The sequence below is a fragment of the Cherax quadricarinatus genome, chromosome 19 (genome assembly GCF_038502225.1).
Source record: "Cherax quadricarinatus isolate ZL_2023a chromosome 19, ASM3850222v1, whole genome shotgun sequence".
Taxonomy (NCBI): domain Eukaryota; kingdom Metazoa; phylum Arthropoda; class Malacostraca; order Decapoda; family Parastacidae; genus Cherax; species Cherax quadricarinatus.
The window spans coordinates 48,342,052-48,362,446 of NC_091310.1; the positions used below are offsets into that span (position 1 = coordinate 48,342,052).

The 20,395-nt window shown below is 37.6% G+C and overlaps 1 protein-coding gene across 4 annotated transcripts in view; it reads right to left on the reverse strand.

Moving 5' to 3' along the window:
• The window catches only part of Tbcd (tubulin folding cofactor D), a 51,933-nt gene extending 41,716 nt beyond the window's left edge, over positions 1-10,217 (reverse strand). The window contains exons 1-8 of one of the 4 annotated variants that reach the window (XM_053776236.2): positions 10,081-10,217; positions 7,084-7,312; positions 5,950-6,120; positions 4,742-4,923; positions 4,142-4,280; positions 3,816-4,026; positions 3,467-3,674; positions 2,023-2,171 (exon numbers count right to left, since the gene is read on the reverse strand). In XM_053776236.2, the coding sequence (XP_053632211.1) occupies positions 2,023-2,171; positions 3,467-3,674; positions 3,816-4,026; positions 4,142-4,280; positions 4,742-4,923; positions 5,950-6,120; positions 7,084-7,293 (1,270 nt within the window). In that variant the 5' untranslated portion in view covers positions 7,294-7,312; positions 10,081-10,217. Of the gene's footprint in view, positions 1-2,022; positions 2,172-3,466; positions 3,675-3,815; positions 4,027-4,141; positions 4,281-4,741; positions 4,924-5,949; positions 6,121-7,083; positions 7,313-8,126; positions 8,238-9,898 lie in introns of those variants that run through there. The other 3 variants (XM_053776237.2, XM_053776238.2, XM_053776235.2) reach the window with 3 other exon arrangements.
• Positions 10,218-20,395: the final 10,178 nt, after the last annotated feature.

The window sequence follows — 20,395 nt, forward strand, 5'->3', positions numbered from 1 at the left end:
GACTGTGGGATAAGACAGCAGAGTATTAGCTGGTGCCACTAGTACAACCATATACATGTATTTATGCAACTTCCCTATATGTGTCATTCATAGGTCTGAAATTTATCTACTACATAAAGAGATGAATGCCTGTTCTGCATGCTGAGCTGTGCTATATTCCAGCAATTTTATGTCCACAAACTAAAAATGAGTTGAATAACTGGTACTGCATACCATATATACCTTATAGTGTTAATAAATACCACAAGTTTGTGGTATTTATTAATTGTTTCATCTATACTGTACTGACAAAATTATGAAGACTGTACAACACATGGTTGAAGTATTTATGTAATATGTGTACATAATGTGTAATTTACTTCACTATGTACTCTGTATTGAAGAAAGGAAGGCTTATAAAAATTCAGGCATTATTTAATTTTTAAAATTAAAGCAAAGTAGTTAAACCCCAGCAAAAACAGTTATTTTTTATGCATTTTTTAATTTGAGAGATATTAGCAAAAAAATAATATCTTCATAATAGCTAGTATGTACTTCAGAAGAGCTTATCAATTGTTAGTATGCAGTCACATGAAATGCCTGGCCAATTACCACAAAGTCATGTGACACACCTGATGAATCACCAGTCACAAGACATCTGATGAATCACCACTCACATGACATCTGATGGATCACCAGTCACATGACACACCTGGCCAATCACAGCAAACATGTGTATTTCCAGATTGGCTGATACCAGAGTACAGTAATTCCTGCCAATTGTGATACTGTACACGTAAATTTATTTTTTATGATATAATTCAACACAATTTTGCATGTTACGTGAGTGCCACTATAGAATAATTCCTTATTCAGTTATTCTAGATTATTTTAAGTTAGGCTAGGTTTGGTTTAGTTAGGTTATATTAGGTTCCTTTAGATAGGTTACATTAAGTTATGTTAGATTGTTAGGTGTTTTCTATTTGTATACAATAAAACTATCCAGTTAGCTGGACAAGAGTCCTGGAGGTGGGAGGCAAAGTGCCTGCACTCTAAAGGAGGGGTCTGGCAATACAGTGATAGTGTGAATGATGGTCACCCTCCCTTAGTAGGAGATGGCCATTGTGTTAAAAAAAAAAAAACTATTCACGTGGCAAAACTCATGTGGAAAGCACATCTCTTTTCTAGAGCTTTAGAATTCTTTTTTTTATCTTAGTTGCTGTATTTATGGTTTGATGTGTGAGTACTTGAAAATCTCTCAAAAGAACAAGCACTCAACAATTATAAGCTCAAATTACTACAGTATTATTATTAATTAAATTTTTTATTAATATATTGGCCGTTTCCCACCAAGGCAGAGCAACCCGAAAAAGAAGAAATGCTTTCATCACTTTCTCACTCCATCACTGTCTTGCGCCTACACTACAGATAAAAAACTGCAACATTTCTCCACCCCTCCTTCAGATCACAGGCACTGTACTTCCCACCTCCAGGACTCAAGTCCAGCTAACCTGTTTCCCTGAATCTCTTCATAAATGTTACTTTGCTCACACTCCGACAGCATGTGAAATCACAATAACCATTTGAATGAGATGAAAGAGAAAAAATATAAAAATTATCCAGCTTTAACAAAACTGTAATAATTAAATCTACTGTTATTTGCCAATCTCTACATAACAAACATGAACTCTTCACACATGTATAAAATAATTATATGCAAAACTGAATGCATTTGGTTAAAAAAAAAGGCAAAGACAACACTATATTTTGATTTTTTTTAACATTTGCAATGATCATAATCGTAGATCATTGTTCATTAGTCATTAATTGTTTAAAGTGTTCAAAGTGCCAATATCATGAGTGTAGAAAATTGTCAGATGGGGATCTGCTGTATTATAGTAAATCACATTGACTTCCAACAGTGAGGAAAAAAAATCCCTAAAGGTTTATTTGAGTTAAAAGCATTGTACAGTTCAGTGATTTTGTATACAATCATCTTGTCTTTCAACTCTGGGGTTTTAAGTGAAGAAGACTGCAGCTTACCTAGTTCTGCTAATGCAAGACATCCTCCATGCCAAGCTTTATCAGACTCCCTCGTAGAGAACAGTTCCAGTAGAGCTCCAACAACTTCATCTCCAAATTCTTGAGGTAAGCGACCCGTCACACGACCAATACCCTTGGCTGCAGACCATCTAATACATAAAACAATTAAAATTATTTATTGTTTAGATAACCTGGTAAGTGCAAGACACCCAGATCATGTACAAGGTCTGTTATTTTCAAAAGAAAAGAGCAAGCTGACGAATAGACCTAAATGTCATAATCAAGCCATAATGTTACATAACGTAAACCAGGTCCAATGGTTAGGGCTTCAGGAAAAGTGAGATGCCACCTTCAAGTTGTTCAAGGATTACTTTGCATCCATTTTGAACGTTTTAATATGAAGGAATGACAATACTGTGCAGAACCACATGGTACCATCCATTTCATTCTCTCATAAAATGCACAGCTAGTCTTTTAGGTAGAAAACCGAGTACAATTCAGACTTGTTCATCAACCTGCAGACGATGCCACTCTCCCTAAGGAATATGGCTGCTGATAGGCAGATCAACCACATAGATACACCTACCATCCGACTTACGACCTGCTCGACTTACGACCACTCGACTTACGACTATGTTTTTTATGCCAAATTTCTGGGAAATAAACAACTATTTGTGTTGTACACAGTGTTTATCCTAAACCTTACAGTATAAAATACAGTCCTAACAATATAAAAAGTAAAGTAAAACATGAAATACCAAAATAAAACAATAAAATAAAGTCATTACAAAAATGTTTTGTTGATATTCAGTAGTAAAGTTCGACTTACGACCATTTCGACTTACGACCATTTCGACTTACTACCGGTTTCTCGGAATCGAACTCAGTCATAAGTCGGATGGTAGGTGTACCTCAAAAAGTTCTCTGGGTAAAAAAACTCACAACACTATCAATACCCCCGCTAAAGTGGGTGATACTCAAGACACTGCCCTATGGATCTTCATTCAGCTGCAGAAAGTTGCAGCAATAATAATATATATCATTCACCCCACCTTGCAAATGGTGACAAGATAGATCTGGACACTGTTTCTTGAAGAACAGAAAAAGTAAAAAGAATTCTTTTTATTTCCCTGTACAGTACCTGGCAATGACATTAATAATAATAATAATATCAACATAAGCAATAAACCCAAAAGGGTCATACAACACTGTTGCTAACATTAAAGAATTGCAAACTTTGAGGGTTGGGTTCAATTGCTAGTAAAAGGAGGCAATAAATGGAACTGAATTGCAAACACTACTGCAGGCAAATATAACCTCCCTGAAATAATAACATTTTTCATACTCGCCCTTTGATACAATTTCCATTAAGCATCACACAACAACTCAATTTTTATATTTCAAATATTGCCTTAAAAATAATTATGCACAAATACTGAATTACCTGACTACTGTATCTTTATCTTTAAGGCCTTGTAATAAGCAGTCTATGACCTCCTCAATCTCTCCAGCCACCTCGTCCTCCTCTTCCTCCTCCACTTTCTCATGTGCTGTCTCACCCTCAGAGGTTGCCCCTTGGACATTCATAGCAAGGCTTCGGCTTCCCCGCTGGTACCTCCAAGCTGCTACTCTTGGTTTCAAAAATGTCAGCCCTGCAATTAAAACATTTTTTAATTACAGTATTAATCTCCATGACATAAGGCAAAGCCACGGCAAACTCCTTGCACAATATTTAAATGAATACATTTTACATTTATTAACTCATTTTGAGGAAATTAAAAAATGGAACTCACCAATGCGCTGAATGAGCTTCATGGCCAATTTCCTGATGGGAGCATCACTGCTGGTGGTTACTTGACACTTTATGAGACGTGACAAGACATCCTGGGAGAAGGGGAACAGTTCCTCTCGTTTCCCATGCTTGAAAATCAAACCCATAGCTCGTAGAACTCCTAGCTTGTGGAATACACCATGTACATCTGCTTGCGAGGCATTTTCTAGTACCTGTAAGGATACCACAATACTTCTACATTAATAAAACTAGCCTTATACACTACAGTAGTATCAAATTTTAATTAAGCTACTACATGTATGGGTACAAAGTGTTTCTATACTTCACCTCAAAAGAATAGTTTAAAAATTCTGGCAGATAACGGTCTTTTAAGTCAGGCCTTGTAATAAACCTCGATGCCAGATAGGCTGCCATCTCATTCGACTTCTGGCCAGACTTCAGATGGGTTTTGATAACAGTAAATATCCTGGTGAAACAAAACAAAAAATTACATTTGAGCTGTAAGACTGGGGATTATTGGAATAGAGAAATATTAGAAAACGTGTAAAATGACCTTCGCGTTGAAAACATTTGAAAAGAAACAGTCAAATGTATGAAACTATTTTTCTGAATTCCTTTTTACATTCTCTCGCTTACTGTACAAGGTTGACTTATAAACAAAAACTCAGTTTATTTAATGCCAAACTAAACAGGAATGAATGCATATACTGTACAATATTGTGAACCAGCCAAGGCTAGGGTATGGTGGGATATGGCCAGTTTGTTGAAAAAAAAAATCAAAACTCTCAAAACAACAGAATAAATTACCCAGATGCTGTAATGGCAAATAATGTTCTATCAAAACATCTTTCAACAATACTTCAATGAAGGATTGCAACCAATAAACCAACTGCTATACAATAAAATGTATACACTAAGGTAGCTCACCTGTCAACAACACTTGCTCCAGTGTGCTGACTCTCAGCAACTGCTGTAGTGTCAAAGCCCATCATATTGAAAGGCATATAGACGATGATGGACAACCATAGTAGGAGAACATAGCTTTCATAAAAATCTGAGCTACCTTCTGGGGTTTCCAGCATTTCCAGAACTGGATGAAGGTCTTTAACCTGTCAATCAAAGTTAATTTTACATAAATGGACACCTTAAACAAAAATCTCCATTATGCAGGATGAAGTGTTTAAAAGCTAATGAATAGAGTGGAAAAGGACAAGTGCTTTCTAACTAACATTAATTTTGAAGGTATACAATACTAGAAAAACAAGTATATACTGGGTATGAAGAATATAGAAAGACGAGCTGATGCAAAAATATGAGGCATTATTTAAATATGTGAAACAAAGAATACCAAAAGTAGACAACCCATAATTTGTACACCAAAAATGGGTGTAGGGATTAGTTAGTGAAATTTAACAAAATGCTTCATATACATTACTGAAAAATTTATGGCTTTCTAAAAATAAATGCACAGAGTACTAAACAGAAAAATCAGTTGAGAATTTCTTAACCTAGCAGTTTAACAAGGTAACTTTAATTTACTGTAATGAAAATGCTATTTTATTACCATATACATAATACTTGGACTTCCAGCAAGCGTGCGTGAGCGTGTTAGATAGGAGTGAATGAAGACAAATGGTATTTGGGACCTGACGAGCTGTTGGAGTGTGAGCAGGGTAATGTTTAATGAAGAGATTCAGGGAAACCAGTTATTTTATATAGCCGGACTTGAGTCCTGGAAATGGGAAGTACAATGCCTGCACTTTAATGGAGGGGTTTGGGATATTGGCAGTTTGGAGGGATATGCTGTGTATCTTTATATGTATATACTTCTAAACCGCTGTATTCTGAGCACCTCTGCAAAAACAGTGATTATGTGTGAGTGAGATGAAAGTGTTGAATGATGATGAAAGTATTTTCTTTTTGGGGATTTTCTTTCGTTTTAGGTCACCCTGCCTCGGTGGGAGATGGCCAACTTGTTAAAAAAAAAATAATAATAATAATAATACTGTAGTAAATTAGAAATGAGATCAAAAAGTGCTGATTATACTACCTTTTTTAAATATACACAAATTGTGAACAAGAATTAATACTATTTTTCTCATGGAAAAAATGGCAGAGAGAAAAAAAAAGATTACCTCATGAGGAAGCTTTCTGACAATAGTTTTGTAACCACGAACTTTGATGACAAGCCAGAGGTATTTAAAAGCCTGACTAATGACTTCATTTTTGTTGTTTGGATTGCGTGTAATTTTCACCAACTGCGTGAGAATCCCCTCCAGGTGTGGGTCTAAGAGATGAGGTTGTTCCTGAGGAGGATATGCCAATACAGTCAGCAGAGAAGAAACCTCTGATACTTATAATACATGATTAATACTGTATTCATTGGAAAGTGCTAAACCCATGCAGCACCTGAGAAATAGAAGGTAATCAAGTTTAATTCAAGAAAGCAGATGATTCAAACTGTATTATTTACAATATATTGTCATAATATCTACCATACTTATGAATTGACCAAATATTGGTTATTTGAAACTACATAACTAGTTAGTTCTTAGACTTTATTACACTTTATTTTTAGGTTAAAAATTTGTTACAAAACCACTGGAATATAATGAACAAAAAAGACTAATAAGATTAATGAGTGGAGGCAAATGGTTATTTGGTACTTGAAAAGCTGGAGTGAGTGAGGTAACATTTATTAAGGGATTCAGGAAAAATTGGTAGACAGACTTGGGTCCTGGCGGTGGCAAGTACAGCGCCTGCACTCTGAAGGAGGGGCGGGGTTATTTTCAATTTTGAACTGCAGTATTGGCACCCCTCTGGCAAGGCAGTGATGGTGACAGTGTTTCTTCTTTTTTAGGTCACCCCATCTTGGTGGGAGATGGCCAGTGTGAGTGAGTGAGCACAAACAGTGGCATGAGTGGCCTATGGCTCATGGAACAATGAACAGACAGACAGGTCCTAGATGTGGTTGCTCTGGCTCATACTGGACAAATGTTGGAGTCATAAGGCTTGCTAATACTTCAGAAGACAAATGTACACTATGAACAAAATCTATAAAGATGGACTTTTGTCTGTTCTGTCCAATACTTCCAACATTTGTCCTGCTAATTTTTTCCCCCAAAATTACCAAAATCCATTAATGTGAGCTTTTATTGTATAGATTTATACATTGTTTATAACAAAATATTAATCAGAAAAGAAATAAACTATGTATTTGTATTTGTAGTTAAGGTTGGGAGGTCATTTCAACAATAATTAAATACTACCTGATAATAATCTAAGATTGTCTTCAAAGTTTCGAAAGCTTTTTCAGCAGTGAACTGGTTTTCAACTGCTTTTTCTATGGAGCTCAGCATCTGTTGCACTTCTTCATGTTCACGAAACATGTCGAGAGAGTAAGATATACCCATATCATCCTCTGGTCTCCCCAACTCCTCATTGGTCCCGGGAATCTCCATCAGTTCATCAACTGCCATTGCTAGCTTTGAGATAAGTCTGAAAATGATGTTCAAAATTTTATATTACAACTTTCATCATGGTCAATACAGTGGAACCTCGGTACTCGAACTTAATTCGTTCCAGAAGGCTGTTTGAGTGCTCATCTGTTCAAGTACTGAACGAATTTTTTCCAACCAATTTCTTTTTGGTTGACTGTTATCACTAATCTTCGTAGGCCCCATGGTGACTTGTATATACAAATATAAAAAGAAAATGCGAAGAAACATGAAACAGTTTACAGTGAAGTTCTGGCAGGTCATGTTTGTTTGGTTGAGTGCCACACAAACGGTCTACTGAGCGAATTTTTTTACCAAACAAAGCATTTGAATACCAAATTGTTCAAGTAGCGAGCTGTTCGAGTACCAAGGTTCCACTGTATTCCATTTTTTATTTTCATATGGATGCGAGGCATCCATCTAGAAAGAAATGAAAGTGTTAAACTGATGGGGGAAAAAAAGGGTGTTAATGACAAGCACGACACTGATAAAAGTATATACCATTTGATTCATAGTGCTAAGGCCTTGTATGACAGAGCCTTTCCATCCTATGTACAGTGTATTTGTGAACTACCTGTTGGTTTTCTAAACCACTTATTCCCACTTTGTCAGACAGCACATTTATCAAAATGTAAATGATTAAAATGTGAAATAGCGAGAAAGTGTAAATAGCATACAGTACTGATCAAATTCTCAATACACTGAAATATTGTATTTTTATTTAAATTTCAAATACTTATTTTTAAGTCTTCATGCTCTGGTACATATGACTTTCTTTTTAAATCCAAAATACAGGTGCTTTTGTTAATACTTACGTCAAAGTTGATATCATGATGGATGTGATCTGACAGTCATTTACAAAGTCAAAATTTTCCTTTTCTATACTTCTCTGTAACAATTGGTATATCACAATATTTAAAAATACTGTGATATAATTGTTCAATAAATAAAGAAAACTTTCATGATTTGCTGATACAATTTTAAGTACAGTGGTACCTTGAGATACAAATTTTTTTCGTTCCAGAAGGCTATTCAAGTGCCGATACTGAATGAATTTGTTCCCAGAAGGAATACTGTAAATCAGATTAATCCATTTCAGACCTCCAAAAATACACTTACAAAAGCACTTGCATAAATACACTTACATAACTGCTCGAGTTTTGAGCTGCTCGTATCCCAAGGTACCACTGTATTTAAGACAACATCTTGATTCAAAATAAATTTTTAGTATACTAATATAATGCCCAAGGCAATCAACCAGGGCACAAATTTATGTAAAACTGTATGAACTAGTGTATGTAATATGACTCAGAATTTAATATTTTGTCTAAATCATCCTGAAACCAATAGTATTGTATTAGATTTGTATTTTTTTCAAGGTAATTGTGAATTACTCAAGTTACTACAGAATACCTGAGGAAAATGCAACATTACTTCAAAATATATTTTCCCTACCTATCTTTACCAGTACAAGTACAGTATACGGAGAAAAAAAATTTCCTTCACTGATTTTTAATGTATTCTTAGGCAAGCCAATAAACATATCAACTAAAATTATGAAACAATCTTAATCATACATATTCTTAACCTTACATATACTGACTCAACATAATTAAACCTAATGCCACAACAATATTACTTGAGAGAGAAAAGAAGATAATTAGCTGAATAATTGTATAAATATTCACTTTAACAATTTGGTTGCTACTAACAATAAACTTCTTAAGTTTGTGTTAAGCTTGTTTAGGTTGTTTTGCCAAGCTTAGGAATATTAACTTGGATCTTTTCCAAATAATCTAAGGGATTAAGATGTTTTGCAAGGTTATATTAACTTGAGATATTTTTCTGACAATGTGAGGAAATATGAGAACTCATTATAGTTGAAATCTACAATAACCATTGTATTACAATATAAAAATGGACATCAAAGATTAAATAAAACAGATTAAATTCTATATATGGTACTTCATTATACATTATACTATGGCAACCAAACAAAATTATTGCATAATTTTTTTATTCAGGCCATGAAATAAACCAAGCAAAAATTAATAAATTACTAGTGAACAAAATATTTGTTTATTTCTTGGTCTCTTTTTGTATTATATAATTTAACACTCAGTTTTGTTTTTTAACTTTTAGTTTCACATTTTGTCCAGCCTATGCTAGACATAAGATAACCCAACACATATATGTACTCTGTCCAGTATAAAATAATTTTAATCCCAGTCTAAATTGCCCAAAATGCTGGGCATACTAAGGGCTTTTCAATATATATATGACTACACAACATAATGTTTTGAAAATATTTTTTTTTTTTTTTTTTGGGGGGGGGTTGTTCTCGTCCTGCCCACCCACACACACTTGTAGCAGCACCAGTACACACTGTTACAATACATCCCACCACCTATGTACAATGGTGCAATGATAATGAATCAAGAATCAACGGTATATGAGTCACTGGAATGTGAAATACGTCACTTAAGACGTTCAGTGACACCTCCAACATTCTCCTTGAAATGAGTCACCTTATACATTAATCATCCTTCATGCCGGTGAACGATTCAATCTCAGGAACTTTAAGTACCTTCCAATTCCTCGGAACAAACGTGATTACTTCTTATTCCCCCCAGGTACCACAAAATCCCTACGAATTTAGCGCTCTTCTATGACAAGACATTAACAATGGATGATGACACACCTGCACACTCATCCACCTCTCACTCATCCACCACACACCATGCAATGCACAACTCGAAGTATCACAACCTGCTGGATCAGAAGTAATGCTCAAGTGTGTCGCTGCTCTCAAAATTTACACCATTGTCTCATAATATTCCACAAGACAACAAAACTTGCTGCCCTAGGTGCACAGGGCCACCACAAGGCGCGCCTCACTCATCACCCTTATTTCTTACCTTCTCGCAAGTAAGCAAGTAAGCAAGTAAGCAAGCAAGCAAGTAAGCAAGCAAGCAAACAAACAAGCAAGCAAGCAAGTAAGTAAGCAAGCAAGCAAGCAAGCAAACAAACAAACAAGCAAGTAAGCAAGCAAGCAAGTAAGCAAGCAAGTAAGTAGTAAATAAGTAAGTAGTAAGTAAGTAAGTTTATTCAGGTATACACAAATACACTTACATATATTATCATACATAGCAACATATGTGTATTATTATTATTATAATCAAGGGGGAAGCGCTAAACCCGGAGGATTATACAGCGCCTGGGGGGGGGATGTGGAAGGCATTCAGGCTTAATTCGGGGAACTGGAGCACAGATCCAATTCCCTAAATCAAGAGCCCCTCACCAACATCAAGGAACCTTCCTTGAGGGGAACATATGTGTAGAGAACCTAGAAAAGTCAAAGTGACTTATTTCCATTAGGGTCCTTTTAATACCTAACTATTATACTATGAAGGAGGTAAGTGCAGTGCACACATACACACACACACACACTCAGCGACAATACGAAAATGACATAGCATCGAAAGTCAAGTCTGACCCGAAGCTGTTGTACAGCCACATCAGGAGGAAAACAACAGTCAAGGACCGGGTAATCAGACTGAGGAAGGGTGATGGGGAGTTCACAAGAAACGACCGAGAGGTATGTCAGGAGCTCAACACAAGATTTAAAGAAGTATTTACAGAGGAAACCAGTAGGACTCCAGGAAATCAGAACAGGGGGTACACGAACAAGTGCTGGATGAGGTACACATAACCAAGGAGGAGGTGAAGAAGCTGCTATGTGAACTTGACACCTCAAAGGCGGTGGGACCAGACAACATCTCTCCGTGGGTCTTTAGAGAGGGAGCAGAGATGCTGTGTGTGCCATTAACAAAGATCTTCAACACATCCATTGAAACTGGGCAACTCCCTGAGGTATGGAAGATGGCAAATGTAGTCCCAATTTTTAAAAAGGGAGACAGACATGAGGCACTAAACTACAGACCTGTATCACTAACGTGTATAGCATGCAAAGTCATGGAGAAGATCATCAGGAGGAGAGTGGTGGAGCACCTGGAAAGAAACAAGTGTATAATTGACAACCAGCACAGTTTCAGGGAAGGAAAATCCTGTGTCACAAACCTACTGGAGTTTTATGACAAGGTGACAGAAGACAAGAGAGAGAGGGGTGGATCGACTGCATTTTTTTGGACTGCAAGAAGGCCTTCGACACACTTTCTCACAAGAGGTTACTGTAAAAGCTAGAGGATCAGGCACACATAACAGGAAAGGCACTGCAATGGATCAGAGAATACCTGACAGGGAGGCAACAACGAGTCATGGTACGTGATGAGGTGTCAGAGTGGGCGCCTGTGACAAGTGGGGTTCCATAGGGGTCAGTCCTAGGACCTGTGCTGTTTTTGGTATATGTGAATGACATAACGGAAGGTGGCCCGGTGGTCTGGTGGCTAAAGCTCCCGCTTCACACACGGAGGGCCCGGGTTCGATTCCCGGCGGGTGGGAACATTTCGACACGTTTCCTTACACCTATTGTCCTGTTCACCTAGCAGCAAATAGGTACCTGGGTGTTAGTCGACTGGTGTGGGTCGCATCCTGGGGGACAAGATTAAGGACCCCAATGGAAATAAGTTAGACAGTCCTCGATGACGCACTGACTTTCTTGGGTTATCCTGGGTGGCTAACCCTCCGGGGTTAAAAATCCAAACGAAATCTTTCTTTCCTAGACTCAGAAGTGTCCTTGTTTGCAGAGTACAAAACAAATTCTGGCCACAAAATAGAGCGAAACACCAACGTCAAAGACCTGGGAGTGATTATGTCGGAGGATCTCACCTTCAAGGACCATAACATTGTATCAATCGCATCTGCTAGAAAAATGACAGGATGGATAATGAGAACCTTCAAAACTAGGGAGGCCAAGCCCATGATGACACTCTTCAGGTCACTTGTTCTATCTAGGCTGGAATATTGCTGCACTCTAACAGCACCTTTCAAGGCAGGTGAAATTGCCGACCTAGAAAATGTACAGAGAACTTTCACGGCGCGCATAACGGAGATAAAACACCTCAATTACTGGGAGCGCTTGAGGTTTCTAAACCTGTATTCCCTGGAACGCAGGAGGGAGAGATACATGATTATATACACCTGGAAAATCCTAGAGGGACTAGTACCGAACTTGCACACGAAAATCACTCACTACGAAAGCAAAAGACTTGGCAGACGATGCACCATCCCCCCAATGAAAAGCAGGGGTGTCACTAGCACGTTAAGAGACCATACAATAAGTGTCAGGGGCCCGAGACTGTTCAACTGCCTCCCAGCACACATAAGGGGGATTACCAACAGACCCCTGGCAGTCTTCAAGCTGGCACTGGACAAGCACCTAAAGTCAGTTCCTGATCAGCCGGGCTGTGGCTCGTACGTTGGTTTGCGTGCAGCCAGCAGCAACAGCCTGGTTGATCAGGCGCTGATCCACCAGGAGGCCTGGTCACAGACCGGGCCGCGGGGGCGTTGACCCCCGAAACTCTCTCCAGGTAAACTCCAGGTAAACTCCAGATGATGTGAAGTTAATGAGAAGAATCAAATCAGACGAGGATCAGGCAAGACTACAAAGAGACCTGGACAGGCTACAAGCCTGGTCCAGCAACTGGCTCCTTGAGTTTAACCCTGCCAAATGCAAAGTCATGAAGATTGGGGAAGGGCAAAGAAGACCGCAGACACAATATAGTCTAGATGGCCAAAGACTGCAAACCTCACTCAAGGAAAAAGATCTGGGGGTGAGTATAACACCGAGCATATCTCCTGAGGCGCACATCAATCAGATAACTGCTGCAGCATACGGGCGTCTGGCAAACCTTCGGATAGCATTCCGATACCTCAGTAAGGAATCGTTCAAGACTCTGTATACCATTTACGTCAGGCCCATACCGGAGTATGCAGCACCAGTTTGGAATCCACACCTGGTCAAGCACGTCAAGAAATTAGAGAAAGTACAAAGGTTTGCAACAAGACTAGTCCCAGAGCTAAGGGCATTGTCCTACCAAGAAAGGGTGAGGGAAATCGGCCTGACGACACTGGAGGACAGGAGGGTCAGGGGCGACATGATACCGACATATAAAATACTGCGCGGAATAGACAAAGTTTTCAAATTCAAATTCAAATTCAAATTCAAAGTTTATTCTCTATAAGGATTACAATGCTGAGTTTACAGAAATTTGGTTATTGTGTGGTTTACATGTAGTAAAATTGTGATTACAGAGTGTACCACTAGAACGCTTAGCATAGCTAGGCATTTCGGGCAGACTTAGTTTTATTCTTAATTGTAAAATATTACAAATTATGAGGTAAGTTGGTATTATGGCTAAGTGACTAAATACTAGTTTGTAAGTTTAGCAATGTGAATGCTTTTGTTTTGGCACAGTACATAGTTTCAGTATTGGAGTATCACAGGATTCATTATTTTAAGATTGAGATTAATATTTCTGTTTATGGTCAAATGAGTGAGTGAGTGTAAGTGTGAACCACCAGGTGGTATTCGTGTAGTTAGTTGACGGGGTGTATCAGGGAGATAAGATGTTTTCTAATGGTAGTTTTGAAGGTGATGAATGTGTCTGCAGTTCTAGAGTTCTCAGGTAGGGTATTCCAGATTTTAGGGCCTTTGACATACATTGAATTTTTGTAAAGGTTTAGTCGGACACGGGGAATGTCGTAGAGATGTTTGTGTCTGGTGTTATGCCTGTGGGTTCTGTCACAACTATCAAGAAAGCGTTTTAGGTCAAGGGATGTTCCAGAGATGGGACACAGAAACAAGAGGTCACAATTGGAAGTTGAAGACTCAGATGAATCAAAGGGATGTTAGGAAGAATTTCTTCAGTCATAGAGTAGTCAGGCCGTGGAATAGCCTAGAAAGTGACGTAGTGGAGGCGGGAACCATACATAATTTTAAGGAGAGGTATGATAAAACTCATGGGGCAGGGAGAGAGAGGACCTAGTAGCAATCAGCGAAGAGGCGGGGCCAGGAGCTATGACTCGACCCCTGAAACCACAAATAGGTGAGTACAAATAGGTGAGTGTACACACACACACACACACATGATAACGACATACAAAATACTGAGAGGAATTGACAAGGTGGACAAAGACAGGATGTTCCAGAGATGGGACACAGCAACAAGGGGACACAGTTGGAAGTTGAAGACACAGATGAATCACAGGGATGTTAGGAAGTATTTCTTCAGCCACAGAGTAGTCAGTAAGTGGAATAGTTTGGGAAGCGATGTAGTGGAGGCAGGATCCATACATAGCTTTAAGCAGAGGTATGATAAAGCTCACGGCTCAGGGAGAGTGACCTAGTAACGATCAGTGAATAGGCGGGGCCAGGAGCTCGGACTCGACCCCCGCAACCTCAACTAGGTGAGTACACACACACACACACACACACACACACACACACACACACACACACACACAAGGACAGGATGTTCCAGGGAGGGGACACAGAAACAAGAGGCCACAATTGGAAGTTGAAGACACAAATGAGTCAGAGAGATAGTAGGAAGTATTTCTTCAGTCATAGAGTTGTAAGGCAGTGGAATAGCCTAGAAAATGACGTAGTGGAGGCAGGAACCATACACAGTTTTAAGACGAGGTTTGATAAAGCTCATGGAGCGGGGAGAGAGAGGGCCTAGTAGCAACCGGTGAAGAGGCGGGGCCAGGAGCTAGGACTCGACCCCTGCAACCACAAATAGGTGAGTACAAATAGGTGAGTACACACACACACACACACACACATATATATATATATATATATATATATATATATATATATATATATATATATATATATATATATATATATATATATATATATATATATATATATATATTTTTTTTTTTTTTTTTTTTTTTTTCTATAGCTGGAATGGGGACCCTCATCCTCAGAGAAGACAATAAACGTACCTCAGAGAAAACTCAAGGTTCTCCCCGGAGCTGTTTGAATATTTTCTTCTCCTACCACCCCCTATATATTTTTTATTCTATGTGAACATTTATTAATAAACAAAATACATTTACAGAAAAAAACATAAACATGAATACAATGGCACAATGTATCAAAGATGATGAATTTCCTCCAGCTCCTCCGAGGCTGGACGTGAGCCAAGTATGCAGCAAGCATTTCCCCTCTGGATGGCGACGCTGAGGCGCTGGAACATGAAAGTGGCTGCCCTTGGGTCCCTGGTGGTGTCGATGAGTCTGGAACCCAATTCTTTAAGGAAACGTGTGGCATTTTTTCCCCATGATCCCCATGAGCCAAGATCGCAAGTTCTTCCCCATATATATATATATATATATAAATATGTATATATATATATATATATATATATATATATATATATATATATATATATATATATATATATATATATACTGTATATATATATATGTCGTGCCGAATAGGCAGAAGGTTAGGTAAGGTTCGTCAGGAAACAGGACAAATGTTTCCTGACGCGGGGCTTAGTCAGATGATGACCCGCCGCAGAACTTGCGATCTTGGCTTAAATAGCAACGTTCATCTTGCCATATAGGACAAGTGAAAATTTGTGTATGCAATAATTTCGCCAAAATCATTCTGAAACTAATGAAAAAAAAATATTTCACTGTGTTTGTTTAGTATTAAATTATTGTAAACAAATCTAAAATATATTTAGTTGGGTTAGGCTAAAGTAAATTGTTCTTGTTGTAATAAGGTTACGTAAGTTTTCTAAGATTCTTTTGGTGCAAAATTAAAAATTTTTACATTAACATTGATGAAAAAACTATATCTTTAAACGTATAAGAGAAAATTTTAGAAAGAACTTAATTTTAAATGAGTTCTTGCTAATTGACCAGTTTTACATATTCGGCACGACATATATATATATATATATATATATATATATATATATATATATATATATATATATATATATATATATATATATATATATATATATATATATATATATATATATATATATATATATATATATATATATATATATATATATATATATATATATATATATATATATATATATATATATATATATATATATATATATATATATATATATATATATATATATATATATATATATATATATATATATATATATATATATATATATATATATATATATATATATATATATATATATATATATATATATATATATATATATATATATATATATATATATATATATATATATATATATATATATATATATATATATATATATATATATATATATATATATATATATATATATATATATATATATATATATATATATATATATATATATATATATATATATATATATATATATATATATATATATGTCGTGCCGAATAGTCAGAACTTGCGATCTTGGCTTAAATAGCAACGTTCATCTTGCCATATAGGACAAGTGAAAATTTGTGTATGCAATAATTTCGCCAAAATCATTCTGAAACTAATGAAAAAAAAATATTTCACTGTGTTTGTTTAGTATTAAATTATTGTAAACAAATCTAAAATATATTTAGTTGGGTTAGGCTAAAATAAATTGTTCTTGTTATAATAAGGTTAGGTAAGTTTTCTAAGTTCCTTTTGGTGCAAAATTATAAATTTTTACAACAACGTTAATGAAAAAAATATATCTTTAAACGTATAAGAGAAAATTTTAGAAAGGACTTAATTTTAAATGAGTTCTTGCTAATTGACCAGTTTTACATATTCGGCACGACATATATATATATATATATGTATTATATATATATATATATATATATATATATATATATATATATATATATATATATATATATATATATATATATATATATATATATATATATATATATATATTATATTATATTTAGGAGGAGAGTGGTAAACCCGCAGAGGCCATATAGGTGGGGTCAGGTTCGATCCATGGATGGTAATAAGTCACCCTGACTTTTACAGGAGGGTTATCCTAGATAATTTACACTATGATAATTGTACTTATGTGTACCAGTACCTAAATAAACTTACTTATTTACTAACTGATCCATTTTCTTTGATCAAGAGCCCCTCACTGGCCTGAAGGAACCTCCCTCAAGGTTCCATGTACCAGATGCAGGTAGGTTCAATGAACTTGGTTTCAGGATTATGAACCTGAGTCCGTCCAGGAGTCAAGTGATTATCTTCCAGCTACATCCATTTTTTTTTAATTTATAGTCAACTTAAAACAAAGGCAAGAAGTCAAGTTAAGGGATAGAATAAATATTACGATAACTTCAAATAGAGAGAACCTAGGTCAGTAGCTAGATAAATTGAGGTTATAAGAGCCTCAGGACTCCCCAAATGATCAAATTATTTTAAGCCTTTCTTAGTACTGTAAGAAAAAAAACTGAGTTTAGACAAAAATGACTGGAAAAAACATGTTAGTGGACTCAGTTAACACACTCCCCTGAGCAAAGTATGGAAAGGAATTAATAAAATAATCATAATTAGAACACAAATTGCTCATCCAAATCCAATACACAAAATAAACGAGGTAATCACGAACTGGGCATATGTTTCTAGAAACCCATCAGTTACACAACCCAGGGCAACATGGGTTTAGAACAGGTCGCTCCTGTCTGTCTCAACTATTGGATCACTACGACAAGGTCCTAGATGCACTAGAAGACAAAAAGAATGCAGATGTAATATATACAGACTTTGCAAAAGCCTTCGGCAAGTGTGACCATGGCGTAATAGCGCACAAAATGCGTGCTAAAGGAATAACAGGAAAAGTCGGTCGATGGATCTATAATTTCCTCACTAACAGAACACAGAGAGTAGTCGTCAACAGAGTAAAGTCCGAGGCAGCTACGATGAAAAGCTCTGTTCCACAAGGCACAGTACTCGCTCCCATCTTGTTCCTCATCCTCATATCTGACATAGACAAGGATGTCAGCCACAGCACCGTGTCTTCCTTTGCAGATGACACCCGAATCTGCATGACAGTGTCTTCCATTGCAGACACTGCAAGGCTCCAGGCGGACATCAACCAAATCTTTCAGTGGGCTGCAGAAAACAATATGAAGTTCAACGATGAGAAATTTCAATTACTCAGATATGGTAAACACGAGGAAATTAAATCTTCATCAGAGTACAAAAATTCTGGCCACAAAATAGAGCGAAACACCAACGTCAAAGACCTGGGAGTGATCATGTCGGAGGATCTCACCTTCAAGGACCATAACATTGTATCAATCGCATCTGCTAGAAAAATGACAGGATGGATAATGAGAACCTTCAAAACTAGGGAGGCCAAGCCCATGATGACACTCTTCAGGTCACTTGTTCTATCTAGGCTGGAATATTGCTGCACACTAACAGCACCTTTCAAGGCAGGTGAAATTGCTGACCTAGAAAATGTACAGAGAACCTTCACGGCGTGCATAACGGAGATAAAACACCTCAATTACTGGGAGCGCTTGAGGTTTCTAAACCTGTATTCCCTGGAACGCAGGAGGGAGAGATACATGATTATATACACCAGGAAAATCCTAGAGGGACTAGTACCGAACTTGCACACGAAAATCACTCACTACGAAAGCAAAAGACTTGGCAGACGATGCACCATCCCCCCAATGAAAAGCAGGGGTGTCACTAGCACGTTAAAAGACCATACAATAAGTGTCAGGGGCCCGAGACTGTTCAACTGCCTCCCAGCACACATAAGGGGGATTACCAACAGACCCCTGGCAGTCTTCAAGCTGGCACTGGACAAGCACCTAGTCAGTTCCTGATCAGCCGGGCTGTGGCTCGTACGTTGGATTGCGTGCAGCCAGCAGCAACAGCCTGGTTGATCAGGCACTGATCCACCAGGAGGCCTGGTCACAGACCGGGCCGCGGGGGCGTTGACCCCCGGAACTCTCTCCAGGTAAACTCCAGGTATAACATATTACCATTATTTAGAAAGTCAGTCCAGTGATAGATGTAACCTTATACAATTTATGTTAAACAGCATGATGAGTGTGATATCCCCCTCCCCCCAAAAAGGGCACAATGCAGTGACTGGTACAATACACATATAACCCGCACACGAAAATCACTCCCTTCGAAAGCAAAAGACTCGGCAGGAGATGCAACATTTCCCCGATGAAAAGCAGGGGTGTCACTAGCACGATAAGAGGGAACACAGTAAGTGTCAGGGGGCCAAGACTGTTCAATTGTTTCCCGGCATACATAAGGGGGATTACCAATAGACTCCTGGCTGTCTTCAAGAAGGCTCTGGACAGGTACCTAAAATCAGTACGTGATCAGCAGGGCTGTGGTTCGTACGTCGGTTTATGTGCGGCCAACAGTAACAGCCTGGTTGATCAGGCTCTAATCCACCATGAGGCCTGGTCACAGACCGGGCCGCGGGGACATTGACCCCCGAAACCCTCTTCAGGTATACACAAGAGAGAAGCTTACGACGACGTTTCGGTCCGACAGAAACGTCGTCGTAAGCTTCTCTCATGTTCGGGTCACTGTGTATATAATACCCTATATATCGTATATAAACAAGATGTCCTCACCACTCTAAACTATATACAGACAGTTTGCAGTATTCTTGGACCTGGACTGACTGGCTTTATCAACACAATCAACTCATTTAGCTCACACACCGAGGTCCGTGGTTCGATCCCCGGTACGGGTAGGAACATTAGGACGTGTTACCTTTAGACACCTGCTGTCCCTGTTCACCTAGCAGTAGATAGGTACCTGGGTGTCAGCCGACTAGTGTGGGTCGCATCCTGGGGACAATTATTATCTGTGGGAGAGCGCTAAACCCGTAAAGATTATACAGGCGAAACTGACCTAATTTGCCTGAAGTGTTCTGCATAACAAGCGGCTTTCTATATAATAGTAATATGTCATTGATGTCAGCTATGGTCTGTATGCCTTGTACATGTACTTGTAGAAATAAAGATTATTATATTAATATTATATACTGAAGGTGACGTATTGTATATAATAATTATTATAATCAAAACTAAGCCAGGGTCATACAGCGATTGTATATATATATATTTATTTCTACAAATACATATACAATGTATACAGACCTAGCTGACATCAATG